General features: G+C 38.9%; 1 protein-coding gene across 1 annotated transcript; it reads left to right on the top strand.

Moving 5' to 3' along the window:
- Positions 1 to 1194: 1194 nt before the first annotated feature.
- On the top strand, positions 1195 to 16333 carry wnt4 (wingless-type MMTV integration site family, member 4). Its single transcript, XM_048173243.1, has 5 exons — positions 1195 to 1693; positions 14046 to 14281; positions 14354 to 14485; positions 14965 to 15107; positions 15183 to 16333. The coding sequence occupies exons 1-5, from the start codon at positions 1617 to 1619 to the stop codon at positions 15651 to 15653; spliced, it is 1059 nt and encodes a 352-aa protein (XP_048029200.1). The 5' UTR covers positions 1195 to 1616; the 3' UTR covers positions 15654 to 16333.
- Positions 16334 to 18237: the final 1904 nt, after the last annotated feature.

Raw genomic sequence — 18237 nt, 5'->3', positions numbered from 1 at the left:
ATGTTACTTGAGCAGAAGATCAGCATATTAGAATGATTTCCGAACAGTCATGTGACACTGAAGACTGGAGTAATGATGCTGAAAATTCAGCTTTATCACAGGAATAAATGACATTTTAAAATATATTCAAACAGAAAATAGTTTAAATAATTTAAAATGTTTAATCAGTATTTTGCAAGTTATATAGAATACAATTAAACCTAAATTGAGCTTTTAATGAAAATAAAATATAATTTCAAGCCAAAAAATGCATATGACATGACATCAAGCCTGAAACATTTTGAACAGAAATGATCTGATATTTTAAGGTGTGACGCTCACCTGCGCACAGAAAGTTCACATTTTGTAACATTAAGTTTAAAAAAGGCCAAAAAAAAAAAAAAAGACAACATATGTTTGGTAGCATAATTTAAAAATGGAAAGATTAATCATAACATTCTCACAAATTAAAACCTAGAAGTCCTTCAGTTCAGAAAGCGCCAGCCTGACACGCGCGTCAGTTATTGTTACTCACTTTCTCCCTCTGTTGGTCAACAAGGATTTCGAGTGAGCCAGTCAAACACTTGTCTGTCAGTCCATATACTAGACTGGTAAAAAACAATTACGCGTAATATTTACCAGCACAGAAAGATGTTTGTGGTTTCCTATTGCATATATAACATGTTAAACACACATATGATGATGAACTGTTGCTGAGAGGAAACAACCACCACCGACTGATTTCAGCCCAATGTTCAATACAAAACCTGGTTCACTTGTTTATGTAAACCTAATAAATCAGATCTTTGGAGATGCTCTGTCTCGAAGTGAATCTTGAAATTCTTCATTTTCATTCAAATGACAACTAGCTATAGGCTATATTACAACATTAATAAGAATATGGCATAATGTCTATTTGTATACAAAGCTGTCAAAATACGAGACAGTCTATAAATAGCGTCTTAACCACTTGCGTTTGGGGGGCACTGAGGCCAGGGGAAATACACCTTGCCAAAAGCATAAGGGGTTATACCTCGAGCACGGCGAATATCTGCCGCACCGAGTCCCTCTGGAGAACAAATACTTGGCAGCCAAGCGCAAGGGAAAACATATATGCATGCACTAAACCCGCCTTTATCTGCTTTCTCACACATCAAAACCTCCCCCAAATGACGCGCCGCCCCTACCAAACCCTTCAGGAGTCAGTAAATTCAGCATTCACTCTCAGACTGAATTCAGAGTGGCATCTACAGAGGCCATCAAACCTTCACGTTTAGATGAATTAACAGCACGCGCAGGACCAAGGCTGTCATTTAGACTCGCTTTACTGGCGGGACCGCGCGTGCCTCATCTTTACCTGATGCTGCGTAAAAGTGGACCGTGGAAACCGCTGGACGCGCTCAGAAGAGGATACCGCTCAGTGTGATTTTGCTGCCACTACATAAGCTATCGTGAGCACTTGCGCGGAGGCAAGAACTGTTGATCCGGACAGACCTGCTTCTCATCCAAATGGATGCGCAATGATGGATTAATCGCTTTTCGATGCAACTTTTCAGCGCAGTGCCCTGACTCACAACTCCTCCTGAGGATTTTATCCCAGCAACCTTTACCTGATTTGATCCTCTCTTCCTCTCAAGATGTCATCGGAGTATTTGATAAGGTCACTGCTTATGCTCTTTCTAGCGCTCTTCTCCGCCAATGCGAGCAACTGGCTGTAAGTGAATATCACTTTCTTCATTCGTGATATGATGTTTTGACGTCTATGTTGTCTGTTATGACTAAAGTCAGTCAGATTCCCAAAAGCAAATGTGTAGCGTGTCAGTGTATGAGCCATGGCAATGACAAATCGAAAAACCAAGCGAACTTGTAAATGAGAATATACAGCACCTACCTTTGTAGATTGCTTACATGACCTTGCTGCACTTTTCGCACGCGCAGAAGACAGTCAAAAACCAGAAGTATAACGTGGCCTATAATAGATAATACAGCTGTCAGTTTAAACAAAATCGTGCATTGTATGAACAAAACAAAAATAAGGAAATGAGGAAATGAAACGGGTTATTTGGAATCTGAAATCATGAACTTCCAGTTCATGTGCATTTGGCACAGCTGCGCTTGGCGCTGGTTGCGCGCAGCCTGGAGAGCAACGCATGAATGTGACAGCAGTAACAGCACTCTTCATCATTCTTACAGTGCTGAAGAGAGCTGTAGAAATGAATCATTACGATTATAGCAAAGAAGCCATGATCTGATTTGGACATTTATATGGTTAAGTAGCAGAAAAGCAGGCTTGGTTAAGGCCGTATCAAGATTTATATTCTCTGTTTGCATTTCTAAGATTATGTATCTGTATCCTCAGGGCAGATCATTTAATCTATGCAGATGCAGTTGAGTTTTCGATGGAAGAGTGTTTTTAACTAAAGGCGTGGTGACAGGTTTGGGGCATGTACAGACACGCTTCACACTAAAGGAAAACCTCCTACCTGTCTACAAAATATGATCATTCTGACAGGAGCCTGTACACTATTCCAACCCCATCCCAGGACAGGTATTAGCAAGTAGCCAAATAGACATTAGACAAGTTTTCTTTAGCAAACATGAGTTAAATGAGCAACGCGTGGGCATGAAGCTGTGGTGTAGCCTATACTGCGAAAAAACACTATAAATATTCTTTATAGGAAAACAATTGGTTAAGGCTAAATATCTGACTTGTCTGAAGGGTTAAGCTAATATGGTTCATTTGAACAACAAGGAAAGGGCACTCAATGTAAAAATATAAAACCTGCAATTTATCCAAAAAACATGAAAGTCATTGAAATTCTTAAAAGAAAGTAGAAAAAATATATTGTTCAATGGAACCGGCATGACCACTGAAAATAAATTCACTGTAAAAAAGAATTGTTGGTTTAACTTAAAAAAGTAAGTTACCTGGTTGCCTTAAAATTAAAAATTTGAGTTAATACAATGAAGGCGATTGGTTTAATCAACAGAAACTCAAAATATTATGCCATCTGAACCACATTAATTATTGAAGTTGATTTGACAAAAGAAAAAATGTGATAACAAATCATGAAAATATTCACCGTGAAGGGTGAATTCAAAACTTTTCAGTAAATCTGTTGCACGCTTTTTGATGAAGACCATCTTCAGGACTTCAGAAGACAATCTTCTTCACAACGTGAAAAGCGCTCTTATTCTAGTTTAAATGAAATAAACAGTGACCTCGTCTTATACAAACATGCTGCACGTTGTCTGATCTCAAAGTGAGATGTAGATGTAAGGTAAGATGAAGAAAACACACTGTTTATGTTTTGTCTCACTCGTTTAAAATAAAACCAGATAAGATTGCTGAGTAACTGAAAACGTTTCTGTTTTGTTTCATATTTGTTGCATAATAAAAAGCCTGTTTTTAATTATTATGCAGCAGTCAGATCAATAGCACCTGCATGCACTCTTAAAAATAAAGGATCTGCAATGGCTTTTCTGTAGTAGGTTATAGGTTCAGCACAAACCTCTTTGGAGACTGATGTTTTAATATAGGTTCTTCAAATCAGTGTTTTGGCTTTTGGGCTTTTTAAAACACCACTATATATACGATATTCTAAAGAACTGAGAATAAAGGTTTTTTTGGTGCTTAAAAAGTATCAAGCTGTAAAGCCATTTTTACTTCTAATAGAAGCAGTACGTGTGCTTTGAATAAAAATTTTCTCCTGGTCGCTCGGATACATGGAATAGAATAGAATAGAATAGAATAGAATAGAATAGAAAAGAATAGAATAGAATAGAACTTGTGGCGTAAAAGTCCACTCTTTATTCAACAGTCATAATTAAATGTTCTGAAGTACAGCTGAAAGCTTTTCATTTGTTGGATGTGTGTATGTATTACTTTTGAGCACATCCATCCGCACCTGTATGGAGGGTGGAGGTGCAGGTGCGGGTCACGAGAGCAGATGAACTGCACCTGCACATCTTCAAACCTCCATGTATAGCACTTGCTTGTTCATGCAAATATAAGCTTACATTGCTGCATACATTTTTATGAATGACTATTTGCTGTTGTTTTGTGTTCAAATGCCAGGAATGAATCACTAATTAGATACCATAAACAACAGATGGTAAATGTTATTAAACAGACTCTTTTCTAAATAAATACTGCAAATAGTCACTCAATACTTATTCTAATGCATTTTGACAAGCAGCGATTCTTGCTTTTATCTTGGCTTGGCAAAGCCAGCATACTGTTATTGATCAAACTTCAAAATCCTTAAAGGGATAGCTCACCCAAAAATCATGTCGTCGCCGACATATACGACTTTATTTCTTCAGATAAACACAAACAATAATTTTTAGGATATGGAATGGCTGTCACTCGTTTGACGCTTGAAAAACCACACAGAGTGACCGTAACAGTAATCAATACGACCCCAGTGGATGAATGTATGTCTTCTGAACATCTGGGATGGCATGAGGGTGAACTGTCCCTTTAAGCTGAGAACAACATTTGTGACTGAAACTCCTAGAGCTTTCAAATTAAAACCACCAAACTTTGCACAGACCCTCAGTCTGTTTCAACTTATGTTAGGTTCAGAATACACATTTTTTTGTCTGTTACGATAGTCACTGCGTCAGTCGATTTTGACTCCTAAATTCTTGTCGTGTCATGGAAAAAACATGTCAGACTCCATGTTGCTTACCTGACCAATCTTGTAGTCTTTAACGACATGCGTGATGTCATCGAGAAGGCGGGGCTAGTGACTTACTTCCTGAAACAAGGGCGTAAACAAACAATTGCTAGCAAAGGGGCGTGTTTGCTCCTATTGGTCAAGATGTGACGTGTCATGAGAAATCGAGTCCCCCCCAGGAATCGGGTCTCCTTTAGGACCCAAGTGGTAATGCCTGATCAAAAGTTGTTATCATGACGTCTTGACTAATTATCATTATTGTATTATGTTTATTACATAAAGCGCTCAAACAACATTCTTGAAATATAAAATAAATGCCTAAGCATTGCATAATAAAACAAACTGGAAACACACATATGCCTAATTTTATTTGTTTTTTTATAAGGATAATGATTGTTGCAACATACTATGTTCTGTAAAAGTAATTTAATATTAATTTTACACAGTAATAGCAATGTGGTATGGTATATAATATTACTATTATATATTAATTGTCATGCTAAGTACACAAAAACATGCAATTGGGAACTATATTGGAAGCAAAAAACATACCTAATATAATATAAGCTAAGCTAGCAGGCTAATCGGTAGATGTATGCTATGCTAGTACATAAGCTAACTAACAAACAGTAAGAACGAGAAATGCTTGATTTCACAACCTATAGCTTTAGTTATATACTAGTATATGAAACATGTAATTTATAATGCATTTTAAATGATATAAATCATAAGGTGATTTTGCAGGAATTATAATCAGGCACTAAAAATAAAAGTCAGTTGAACCAATGGGATCCCTCGGGGTCCTAAAGGAGACCCGATTCCTGGGGGGACTCGATTTCTCACCACAGCAAAAGTTAAACACGTCTGTCGGATGTTGTGAAGCATCGGTTGTTGTCCACTATGACATGATAAAATGATTGACGCCCATTGTCATTTACGAATCACCACGACACCCTCCGTCAAACGGATTGTAAAAATCAGGTGTCGTCTGAACCGGGCATTGTTGCACTATGTCTTTTCTAACGGATCAAACAATTTCCCAGATTAACAAATATCCTCCCAAAATATCCATAGACTTCTATTGAAAAATCCTGACTCTATCAATCCATCCAGTCTTTATGTATCCAACCTACATAAGGCCTAGGCAACCTTCACAATTCAATGTTTATCTAAACTTTAAAGTTCGTCTTGATGAACTTTCCTTTTCTAGTTCCATGATGCAATAATTTCAGAACTAATGAAAGAGTTGCACTCTGTCAAATACAGAAGCTGAGATGGTTTTTGAGATGCTGAGGTCACAGAACTCAGTTGCAGTTATGATTATGAATATAAAACAGTACAGAGATCACACAGTTGTATTTGTTTAGGATGGGAGACAGTGTTACTCTCCACGTGGGATGGAAAGAACAGTGGTGGAGATGTTTGCACATGGATGGTCAATAAATAGTTCACAGCTGATGAGCAACATGAGAAGAGAGAAACCTCTAATGTGAAATACATCCTGGCGCCGAGGGCTGATAACACAAATAACACCAGTGACAACAGGGTAATGAAGCTGTAAAACCTGTTGTCACATACCTCCACTCGTACAACAGCCTATTAAAAGGTTAATTTGATGAAACAGGCAACTTTTATGTTTTTCCCCTTGACTATCCTCATTAAAGTGCCCCTATTATGCTATTATAAAGGTTCTTAATTTTGTTTTGGAGGTCTCCTACGGTAGGTTTACATGTCAAAAACACTTCAATTTTCTCATAATATACATTACAGCATCACCTCTTCCCTCACAGTGTCTGAAAGGGTTTGATAAAAGATTCATTCTCTCTAAACCCCTCCTTTCTGAGAGCCTGATTGGTCAGATGGCCCAGTCTGTTGTGATGCAGTTTATTACGGTGCGTGTCAGAAACCAAACGCCCATTACCATATCTGAATTACAGCTCTGGATCTTCCTCAGCATAAAAACAGTAAAGATGGCATCAGTTTTAGAGTATCAATTCAAACCCGAGTCCTCATCCTTTGGAAGTGGATTTGCTTTCACAGCACAGAAAACAACACGAACCAAACTCTTCCAGGCCTCAGTGTTTGAGGCTGGGTCAGAGTAGATGTTGTTCGTGGGAAGCCAATAAAAAATGAATTATGCAAATGTTTTACACACCTACATTGGAGCAGGAAGTAAGACTGGAATTACTGCCTACTCGTTTCAGGTTGTTCAGAATCAGTTCTTTCTTTTAAGAGACAATAACCACATTTATTATGCACTTTGGTCTTTGAAACTTTGCAGACTTTTTAAACTCACAAACAGCTATATTACACACTACATGTAGTAAAAACAGGTGATGGACAAATATAGTAAAAGAGAGAATGAAAAGATGAATTTGAACAATCTCATATTGACTGCCCATCAATCAAGATTAATTTCCTTGCAATAAAGATGCTTTTCACAATGCAAATTGAGATTGAAATCCACAACGACTCTTCTGAGACGTTTTATGCACAATTTAACTCTCTATTTTTTTTGTAATGGTCTATCTCATCATCAGACAACTTTCTCAAGTTCTTTCCTCTTAAAAATGAAACTCCCATAAACTCCCATAGGGGCCTGTCAGCACCTAAACAGAAAAAAACGAAAATTGAGTCAATCTCTCTTAATTTTTCTCTTAATGTACCTGAGTGCATTTCCTCCAGCCTCCCATCTATCCATCTGCAAGATGTTTAGGATGTTCTTTAGAGCTCAGAAGCAGGGATGTCTTCGAAATATACCTGCACCTATTTACTTCTTGAAATGATTCAAATTATATTTTACACAAGTAGTTCTGTTTTTTACATTGTTTTAAGGCATATGCCCAGCTAACTGGGAACGTTCTCAGAACTTTGTCTAATGTTCTGACAAGGTTCTTTCAAAGTTACGGGCAAACATTTTTCCAGTAACGTTAATAGAATGTACGGTAAAACGGTATTCATTAAACATTTTTTTAAAAAACACTTAAGTTGGACGTTCATCTAACATTTTTTAAATGTTGCTACTTGTTTTAGAACGTTCAGAGAACATTCAAAAGTAACATTCCCATTACGTTTGCAAAAAGATAAACAGAATGTTCCATTTACGTTCACATTACAACAAAAAAAATTAAAACGTTTCAGAAATTCAGAAATAATGTTTTCATAACTAAATGGGAAAATTAGCAAAATGTCCTTAGATATTTTTGTTAGCTGGGTATTCAAAATGTTCTGCCCTGTCTAAGCAGATATTCATATACAGCAATTAGCAAAGTTGAATTAATCTGTATATCTTAGATTTAGATGTTAATGTTACTTTTCATACCTCTCTGAAAGACATCTTCATGATGTACATCTGGAACATATTTAACCTGCTAGAAGAGATAGAAACAAGAATAAATAAATATTAACAACCCAAGAAACAAAATGGGATTAGTAATGACCTGTGATATGTCAAATGAGATCCATATGATTGACTGGAATTAACATGTTCAGTTAATTGTACTGCTAATCTTTTAGGACACTGTCAATAAATGAGATAACACTGCCCTCTAGAGTTAAAGACAGATCCACTAGACCTGCAGATAAGCAAAGTGTGAATGCAACTGTTAAGACGGTGTCAGACGTTCATTGCTAAAAGCAAACGAGCAAATGACTTTTTGGTACATGTGCTTTTAAGAGTCTGCAAGAGATAGAAATACCCATGAGTCACTGAGTTATTGAGGAAACTAGAGCTGTTTCTCAGAGAAACACAGTTGTGCAAGAATGACACATCTGTTTCTGAAAACATGTCGCATTCTGTGATGGATCTTTGATTCACATTTTGGGTCGTTTCTGTAGGACATCTTCTTGACTGTATTTTCAATGTTGTGAGGATCATCATCTTTACATTAAGGTTCAAAAGTTTCAAAATTAATACTCTTATTTAGCAAGGATGCATTAAATTGATCAAAAGTGACAGTAAAGACATTTATAATGTTATAAAAAATTTATATTTCAAATAAATGCTGTTTAATAAATTTAAATTGGAAAAAGTAAGACGGCATGATTGCCCCTTAACTAGTCAAACTAGTTCTTAAGTCTTAACAGTGGCTACGTTTATGCAACTGACCCCGGATGGTTGCATACATAATGCAATTCATCATCTGCCAGCTGAAAATCATATCTGATTGCTTAGAGAAGTAATAGGAAAATTATGAACAAGTCGCACTACTTAATATATCATTCCTGTCTGTGCCACAAACGGTGGAGGATAAGTTACCCACAAAGTTTTTGGAACAGTACGAGCAATGCCAACAGTCAACCATTATATTAACAGCAATAGTGTTTCTGTTCAACTCCTTGGTATTACTGAGGGCCATTAAATGTTGTTAAATGTTGGTGGTTTAATAATAATAAAAAATAGAAATACGTGGGTGAAATACGAAGTAATGAAATGCATCAGTTTCCTTAAACCTCCCTAATGCTGCATTTATTTCGGACAAACAGCTTTTAATACACAGACGTGTCGCCCTGTGACGCACAGCTGACAAATATGTAAATATCAAATATTTTTGTAAACATCATGAAATTGTGGCCCTTGGACGCCGCAGCACGCATGTTTACTTGCTGACGGTAGCTCGTACAGGTCTGATATTTACCTTCACCGATTTACCACAGAGAGACAGGAAATGTCAACATCCATCATTTGATTATTCAATAAACTTACAAAAAATGATGCTGAGAGGAAGTCAAGCTTTTTTAGTTGCAATTTCCTACTCTGAATGTGTGAGTGTATACATATATACCGTAAATTATATGGTAATTCATAGTTTTTACTTGCAAAAACCATACATTTGACAGTATTTTACAGTAAAATTGCATATAATGTGATGTTTTTACTGCAGCATTTTTACATTTTTACAGTTTTTTTCTGTAAAAATTACAAATACTTTCCATTGTCTACAGTGATATATATATATATATAAACCTTTCAAAAGTTGGGGGTCAGTAAGCATTTTTTTTTTTTAAAGAAATTAAATTTTTTTTTTGACAGTAAAGACATAAATGATAATTGTACTAAAGATTTCTATTTTTAAATAATTTCTATTCTATTTCTATTCATCAAAAATAATCTCGAAATCCCGATTTCCACAAAAACATTGAGCAGCACAATTGTTTTCAACAATGTTTCTTGAGCAGCAAATCAGCATAATAGAAGGATTTCTGAAGGATCATGTGACACTGAAGACTGGAGTAATGATGCTGAAAATTCAGCTTTAGATCATAGGAAATAAGTTACATTTTAAAACCTTTTCAAAAAGAAAACAGCTCATTTAAATGGTAATATTATTTCACTTATTTCACTTTTACTGTATTTTTGATCAAATACTGTAAATGCATCCTTGGTGAGCAGAAGAGACCTCTTTCAAAAAACGTAGCAATCCCAAACTCTCGAATGGTAGTGTATATAACTTTAAGTTTGTTTATACGTTGACAGCAGTAAGAGGCGAGCGGATATTTACAGCCTGGTGTGTGTACGAGCTGGCGATTTCTTTTTCTCTTTCATTCTCTTCCAAACTCTCTCAAACAGCATGGTTGCGTGCTAAGTCGCGCTTGGCTAAGCCATCTGGAGCCAACAGCGCTCGGAGGCCAGGGTTGTGTAATTCAACACAAACATGACACAAAAGGAAGAAGGCACCGTGCTCCAGGTGGAATGCTCCGCAGAAACCTCCCAGAAACACAGAGGAAGGCATCTCCCATTCTTTTACAAAATCCCACAGTCGCGTCGGCTCCCCTTGTTTTCCCAAACTTAGCGTTGCGATTAGCGAGCACATTTTTTGAAAATAAAGTAGAAGAGAATGCTAGAAATGGGGAGCAATGAAAACAAGATTCTCTCAAGGTCTCAGACAATCTTTTTCCCAGACAAATATGCAGCCGGCCGTTCTTCAGGTGTTTGTTTGTCAAAACCCCGAGCTTGATACGAGCGCACGTCTTATGAGAGCATCTGGCACTGATATATTATATTCCTGCGCTTATCCCGCAAGAACGGACTGCCATTTGGCTGCCAGATTCATTATCAGGTCAGGATCACAGAGCTAATTTACTGGTGAAACAAACAAAAGCTGTAAACACGCATGCAAGAACATGCAATCGTCAACAGATGCTGCACATGATCAAAAAGAAACGCCATGCAGAATGCGTCTGCATCTGGCCGGTGACATCATGCTTCATCTTCTGGCTGGACAGACAGGAGTGTGTTATCAAAGCTTGCGAGAGCAGAGATGATGGTCTCGTGGACAAGGAGGTGTTTGTTTCTTATCTGCCCCAGCCTTGGCCTTCAAAATCAGCTCTTGTCAACAGCGGAGAGGGTGCGATGCACCGCTGCCAGTCGCTGGGATCTAGATGTGCTGTATTTAACTTGTTAAAATGAGCCCCAGAAACAAAGGGGACGTCAAGACTATGCACTCTTAGAGGCCATTCACACAGAACATGTTTTTGGTGTTAAAAGCACAAGACTCGAAAAAAAAAAAGCAATGTCTAAAGATGCGTTTCTGAAAATGTTAACTTTGTTTGTAGAATGTTTGCTGCATCTGAATATGCTTACTTCCATACTACACTGTAAAAAATGGACAAACCAACCAACCATTCGTTTAAAGTTTTAAAGGGGATCTATAATGCCCCTTTTACAAGATGTAATATAAGTCTCTCAGAATGTCCCCAGAATGTGTCTGTGAAGTTTCAGCTCAAAATACCCCACAGATCATTTATTATAGCTTGTCAAATTTGCCCCAATTTGGGTGTGAGCAAAAACACGCCATTTTTTGCTCCCGGCTCGCTTTCCAGAAGAGGGCGGAGCTTTAACAGCTCGCGCTTCGGTTGCTCAACAACAACAAAGCTGGAGAATCTCACGCATCCAAAATGAGGATTTTCAGTAACGGTGTTCAGCCTTACATTGTTCAAACCGGAGTCGACACTGATGGAGAGACTCAGGAAGAAGTTACAACTTTTAGAATGAAACTGGACGTTTCTGAATGGTTAGTGGATAAATTTATGTAGTTGCTGTGGAGTTGATTCAACTCATCCACTAGCATGTGCCGTCATGTTAATCTTTTGTGCAAATCCAGTGTTGAATTGACCCTCGTTTGTGAAGCAGTTCGGCGTAAAATGACGGCATGGCAACAACACTCTACTAAACAACTCTTCCTCTTCTCTAAAGCAGCCCAATATGGCCCCGCCCCCTTTGTTGCGTGTTCCTGGGGGCGGGGTTTATGTAAATTTTAGGGTTAGTGATGTCACTAAACCGGGAAGAAGCTTGTTGTAGTCCCTAACAGCCATTTGTTGTAGTCCTTAAACAGTGAAACAGAGATAAGAAAATATCTCCCGTTGCATTGAACTTTGAGCGTTGTAACTTTGCAGATGTTGTATTCTCAAACAGCAACACTAAAAACTAACTATACATTTTTAATAAATGTTAATAAATCGTTAATACATTAGCTCATCCATGAATATGATTTCTGCCCGAGTACCATCCGATTCTTTTCCATCGGCTGTAGATGTGAAGACAACACCTCCATATGCCTTTGTTTTGAATAAACGACCTCTAGTGGTGAAAAATTACATATTGTGCCTTTAACTGTGAAATAATGTCAGCAAATGAATCCTTATTGTAAAGTGTCACCACAAAAGGTTCTTTATAGTGGAAAAAGGTTCTTTGGAATTTCAAAATGTTCTTCATAAAAATAAATAAATAAAAGGCATGGTTCTTTTAAGAACGGATCATTGAAAGGTTCTTTGAGGAACCAAAAATGGTTATTCTATGAAATCGCTGTTAAAGAATAAAAGGCAGGTCCGATTCGCACTGATTTTGAGGGCTAGCCTTTAGTTAGAACCCGAATCAATAAACCACATTTACGGAGTATTTACAGCACAGAACCTTCAAAGCCATTCTGACAAAGTCTTTCATGATGCATTTAGGAGTACATTCGAATTACTCAGTACCACACCAAAAGACCTTTAGAGACAAATAACACAAAACAAACCCGTCCGTGACCACTCTTGCAAACATCACCTGCACGCAACCCACTAAATGCATCTGTGCAGAACTTAAACAGTCAAGACTTTGATCTCCACCCATTCTTGATGATAATGAGACCAAGCTTGGTGTGTACGGATGAAATCTGCGTGCCGCGTTGTAGTATAGGACTATTTTTATAAGGTGCCTTAAAGAGATGGAGCTCAGCAGACCCATTAAAGCGATGGTGTTGCCCCGACCCCCTGGCCCTGGAGGTGATGGGTAAAGATAGTCTATATCCGCCTCTCTCAACATCACCCTTACCTCATCTGCCGAGCATAGCCTTCCAAGAACATCACAGGAGGGCCATGGCGTTTATATTAGTGCCGTTTGTGCTATGGAGAGTCAATGGAAAAACCTGTTAGTGCGACAATGCAGTGTTACTGTTAAAAGAAACTATAACAACAACTAAATGAAAGCATTTCACTTCAATAAATATATATAAACAAGCATAATTTGGTGGGGAAATGAAAACCTGAAACTAGCTAAAATGTAATAAATAAATAAAATGGCTGCAAATTAAATTTAGTATATATATAGAGAGGTATCAATTTTTATTATATGTATATATATATATATATATATATATATATATATATATATATATATATATATATATATATATATATATATATATATATAATAAAAATTGATACCTCTATAACCTGCCTTCATTAAACATGAAAATGTCACTAGAGAACTGAAAAGTTTAACACTACTGAACTTACTTCATTAACATCAGTTAAACTTTGAAAGCCTTAACATAGTAAAATATAACATTTTACAATAAGTTAAAATTTGTTAACATTAATTCATGCAGTAGTTATGAACTAACAATGAACAGCATTTTAAATATAAAAAAATAAGAAATATAATAAGAAATATAAAATATTTAATAATAATAATACTACACCAATATACTAAATACACTATACTAAATATACTAATATAAATATATTATTGTTCATTGTTAACATGTTTGTTTAGAACAGATTGGCTAATTTAACTGGAAATATTATAAATGTATTTGTATATGTGGAAATTTATATTAAAATTAATAAATGCAATAAAAGTTATTGTTTATTGTTAGTTTATGATAGCCAGTGATATAACTAATGTTAATTTTTTTTTAACTTGTTAGAAATTATAACAAACTAAATATAATGAAAACTAGATGGATAGATGGATGGATGGATGAATGGATTTTTTTCTCCAAAAACCAAAAACATCCAGCTTCTAGATACAAATTGAAACGTTTTTTTTCTGTACAAATGTCTGTATTAATGACAGTCTATGAACATATATTGATTACCAGTCTATTGGTTTGTCCTCAGATACCTGGCAAAGCTGTCATCGGTGGGGAGCATCTCTGATGAAGAAACCTGTGAGAAGCTCAGAGGACTCATCCAGAGGCAGGTTCAGATCTGCAAGCGTAACGTGGAGGTGATGGACGCGGTCCGCAGGGGTGCCCAGCTCGCCATCGACGAGTGCCAGTTTCAGTTCCGCAACCGACGCTGGAACTGCTCGACGCTAGAGAGTGTTCCTGTGTTCGGGAAAGTGGTCACACAAGGTAAGCAGCATCCCATTTAAATGGACATGAAGCCACCTCTGGGGAAGCTTAATGTTTGCTTATTTGTCACAGGCACCAGAGAAGCTGCGTTTGTGTACGCCATATCTGCTGCTAGCGTAGCCTTCGCAGTGACCAGAGCCTGCAGCAGTGGGGAGCTGGACAAGTGTGGCTGTGACCGTAATGTGCACGGTGTCAGTCCAGAAGGTATATGTGCTTTGTATGAATAATTATGATAATTAATCATGGATATTGCTATGAACTCACAACAATTATTCTTGCATACCCAAACTGAACGGTGAAAGCTCTGGGCATTAAAGCAGCATATCCTGACCAAGAAAGGCCCGTTTAGATAGGAAGAGTTGTGTGAGTGACATGTGAAGTGAACAATCACGGTTCATGTTATTCACTGATGCTGTTTATGAGCAGGATCTGAAACAGACTGTAATACAATAACTGCTAAATATACTGTTCTTCTCATGAATATCTAGTTTACTTGTTAATAAGTGGCTCACACTACACTATAAATGACATTCAGGGATTAAATTTTAATCTTGGAAAATCCTGGAAAACTTGTTTGTTACCAATCCAGTACCTTGTGAACAACTTTGTTTCCAGATGGACTGATAAAACTCCTGATTTCTCTCATTAGACTTCTCCATCCTTGACCGTCTCTATCTCAACAGGTTTCCAATGGTCAGGATGCTCAGATAATATTGCATATGGGGTTGCTTTTTCCCAATCCTTTGTGGACATCAGGGAACGAAGTAAAGGACAGTCCTCCAACAGAGCCCTAATGAACCTCCATAACAATGAGGCAGGGAGGAAGGTAAGAGGCCTTACAAACATCACCATTGAAAGGTTTGTACACTCACATAAATTACATTTCTTTTTCCACTCCAAGGCGATTCTGAACCACATGCGAGTGGAATGCAAGTGCCACGGCGTTTCGGGCTCCTGCGAGGTGAAGACCTGCTGGAAAGCAATGCCGCCGTTCCGCAAAGTGGGCAACGTCATCAAGGAGAAATTCGACGGCGCTACAGAAGTGGAGCTGCGTAAAGTGGGCACCACCAAGGTCCTGGTTCCACGAAACTCGCAGTTCAAGCCGCACACGGACGAAGATCTGGTGTACCTGGACCCGAGCCCAGACTTCTGCGAGCACGACCCCAGAACGCCGGGCATACTGGGAACCGCAGGGCGCTTTTGCAACAAGACCTCGAAGGCCATCGACGGCTGCGAGCTCATGTGCTGCGGTCGCGGATTCCACACGGAGGAGGTGGAGGTGGTCGACCGCTGCAGCTGCAAGTTCCACTGGTGCTGCTACGTCAAGTGCAAACAGTGTCGCAAGATGGTAGAGATGCACACGTGTCGGTGATCCCCTCAACACTTCCCTACATGCACAGGGAAACTAGGCAAATACACAAAAGGGAAGACAGAGACATTCCCAGGCATTTCATGCACCGATAGAGGAACATGTCATACATGAGACTTTAAAATATAGGGGCAAATATATCTGACGTCCCAATTGAGAGTATTTTTCTCTCTCCTCGTTCTGTTTTTTAATTGCAGTTGCTCTCTTATTTTTATATATATATATATATGTATATTTTTTAACTTATTGCAATCGAATAGAGAGTGAATTTTTAATGTGACGTGCACCAGAGGAGTGCCATTGGGAATGGGTTTACTGACAGACATTGACCCGGCGGGATCAGGGGCACATGAATATGGAGAAAGGTCAACGTTTTAAAGCCTTTTCATCGTTAATGCTGCTTTAGGGTTTCATCTTGAAAGATGGACTAACCGAACTATCGAACATTACGTGCTGAGATGCAGTCCGGGCGTACGTGTACTTTCCATACCCGTGGCCATTCGTTCCTGTGATGCTGCTTGAATTCAAGAATCACCGATAGCGTATACAGCTGAGTGTTAAGGCCAGAACACACCAAGCCGACGCCGACGAACTAGTGGCGACGAAAGCATACTGCAGGGTTGGCTCACGTTGGCAGCGTCTGGGTCCAAAGTTGGCCTGACACACCAAACCGATGCTCGACAGCCGACGGCCAAGTAGCATGTCCGTTCTGCGCCTGGGTAAGATGAAATGCCTTTCCGTACCAGCAGGTGGCAGTAGCTGAACAGAAAATCAGGGGTGAGTTTCCCAAAGCGAACTATGGTCGCATGTTCTGTTGTTACCCATTAGAGTTCTATGGGGCTTACGACCATAGTTGGCAAACGATGCTTTCGGGAAACTCAGCCCAGAATGATTAGATGGCCCGACGGACCGACGTGCTCCGACACCGATTCAACATTTCGAATCGGCCGAAAAAAGCAAACAAGGACCAAGTTCAGCCGACGGTGCGGAACACACTGAGAAAACTTAGTCGGCCGACCAACAAATACTGCCAGTCGGCCGACTGTCGGCTTGGTGTGTTCCGGCTTTTAAGCCTGGGACCAAGGGCGTAGATTTGGTTTCAACTTTGGGGGGGTTGAACGTTGGTATGGTTGTATTGTATTGGGGGGGTTGTAACTAATGGATTTGAATATTGGGGGGGTTACATCCCCCCCATCCCCCCCACAAACTACGCCCCTGCCTGGGACACACCAAGCCGACAATCAGCCGTTGGGCAACGTCTGACCTTTTTTAAACGTTAGCCGAATAAGCTTTCCTGATGTGTTCTGAACCGTTGACTCTAGTCGGATACCGTCAGCAGAGACAGAGTTGCCAGGTTTTCACAACAAAATGCGTCCAATTGCTACTCAAAACTAGCCCAATCAAAATCTGAATTTTTAGTGGGGTTTCCCTGGTAAAATTTGCATTCCAGTGGCTAAACATCACGTTATTTGGGGTCATGAAAAACAACACACGGCAACAGTGTTAAAGTAGCCCAATTCCGTGGGAAAACTGTGGACTTGGCAACACTGGCCATCTGGGGTTTTTGGGGCTAATTCAGCATGTAGAATCGGTGTTGGGCCGTTGGCGAGAGACAGAACTCTGATTGGCTGTTCTGTTTAGTGAACGAGTCGAAGCGTAAGAATAATAACAAAACAGTGAACAAACAAGTCAAGGTGGTACAGACAGAAGGCTGTTCTAATTTTATGTCATGTACCGAGTGTTATGAGTGTTCCTGGGCGAATATTTAATATTAGCGTGAGCCGAGTGGAATAAAGAAAGTGATCAGCATGAATGATATTCAAAACGGTAAGCATGCACTGCTTTGTTTAGACAGCGGTCTCCTTACGCGCAGGCGCAGAACACACGTGCCGGCTGACAGTCGGCTGTAGTTCTCTCTCATGTGCAGTTTTTTTGCCTCGACGTGAGGTGACAACACAGTGAGCTTTTATCAGTGCTAGTTCTTTGGCATCGGTTTGGTGTGTCCCTACCCTTCAAGTGAGCCCTGCTTTAGAAGGGATGCGAACCAACTCCGAACAAGACGGAGTGGAATTATTACAAGTGTTAACAATCTGTTCAAAAGGAGAGCTTTGAAAGTCGTAGCTAGTGACGCAGACAGATCATTGGTGCTGAGCTGTAACCATGCATCTGGCGCAAAACTGACAAACATAAATTGTTTACCCTCTTGGGATTCTTGGACCATGGATTCTGTGCACGATGACTCTAGCACTTTTCCTCTCCAGACGCACATATCACAAATAAACAAATCCCCCAGCATTCCCTGCTCCATTAGTCAGACTGAGTGACTGAATTATTTATGGCGACTATGTACGATACCATAACTCCAAGCTTTTCTATAGTACAACTTGCTATCCAGTATGCTTTTAAAAGAAACATAGGTTTGTAAAGACTTATACACTGAAGAGGACTATATTTCATATGAATGTATGTTTAATTGAAATATATGCTGTGTCAAAAACTGACATTCTCGTGCTTGTGCTTATTGCTCTTTGCAATGGAAGCAAACATCCTCAGTTAATAGCTTCACCAAAAAGACCATGCTGACCAA

The sequence above is a fragment of the Megalobrama amblycephala genome, linkage group LG21 (assembly GCF_018812025.1).
Source record: "Megalobrama amblycephala isolate DHTTF-2021 linkage group LG21, ASM1881202v1, whole genome shotgun sequence".
NCBI lineage: Eukaryota > Metazoa > Chordata > Actinopteri > Cypriniformes > Xenocyprididae > Megalobrama > Megalobrama amblycephala.
Note: the sequence above shows the minus strand (reverse complement) of the source record. Positions and strands in the feature narration are given on the sequence as shown.

What these genes read in the sequence shown, in the direction of transcription:
- wnt4 (XM_048173243.1), top strand. Translation starts at nt 1,617, where the DNA reads ATGTCATCGGAGTATTTGATAAGGTCACTGCTTATGCTCTTTCTAGCG. An exon ending in GCCAATGCGAGCAACTGGCT is followed by an intron (nt 1,694 to 14,045) that starts GTAAGTGAATAT and finishes GTTTGTCCTCAG; the next exon opens with ATACCTGGCAAAGCTGTCAT. An exon ending in CGGGAAAGTGGTCACACAAG is followed by an intron (nt 14,282 to 14,353) that starts GTAAGCAGCATC and finishes TATTTGTCACAG; the next exon opens with GCACCAGAGAAGCTGCGTTT.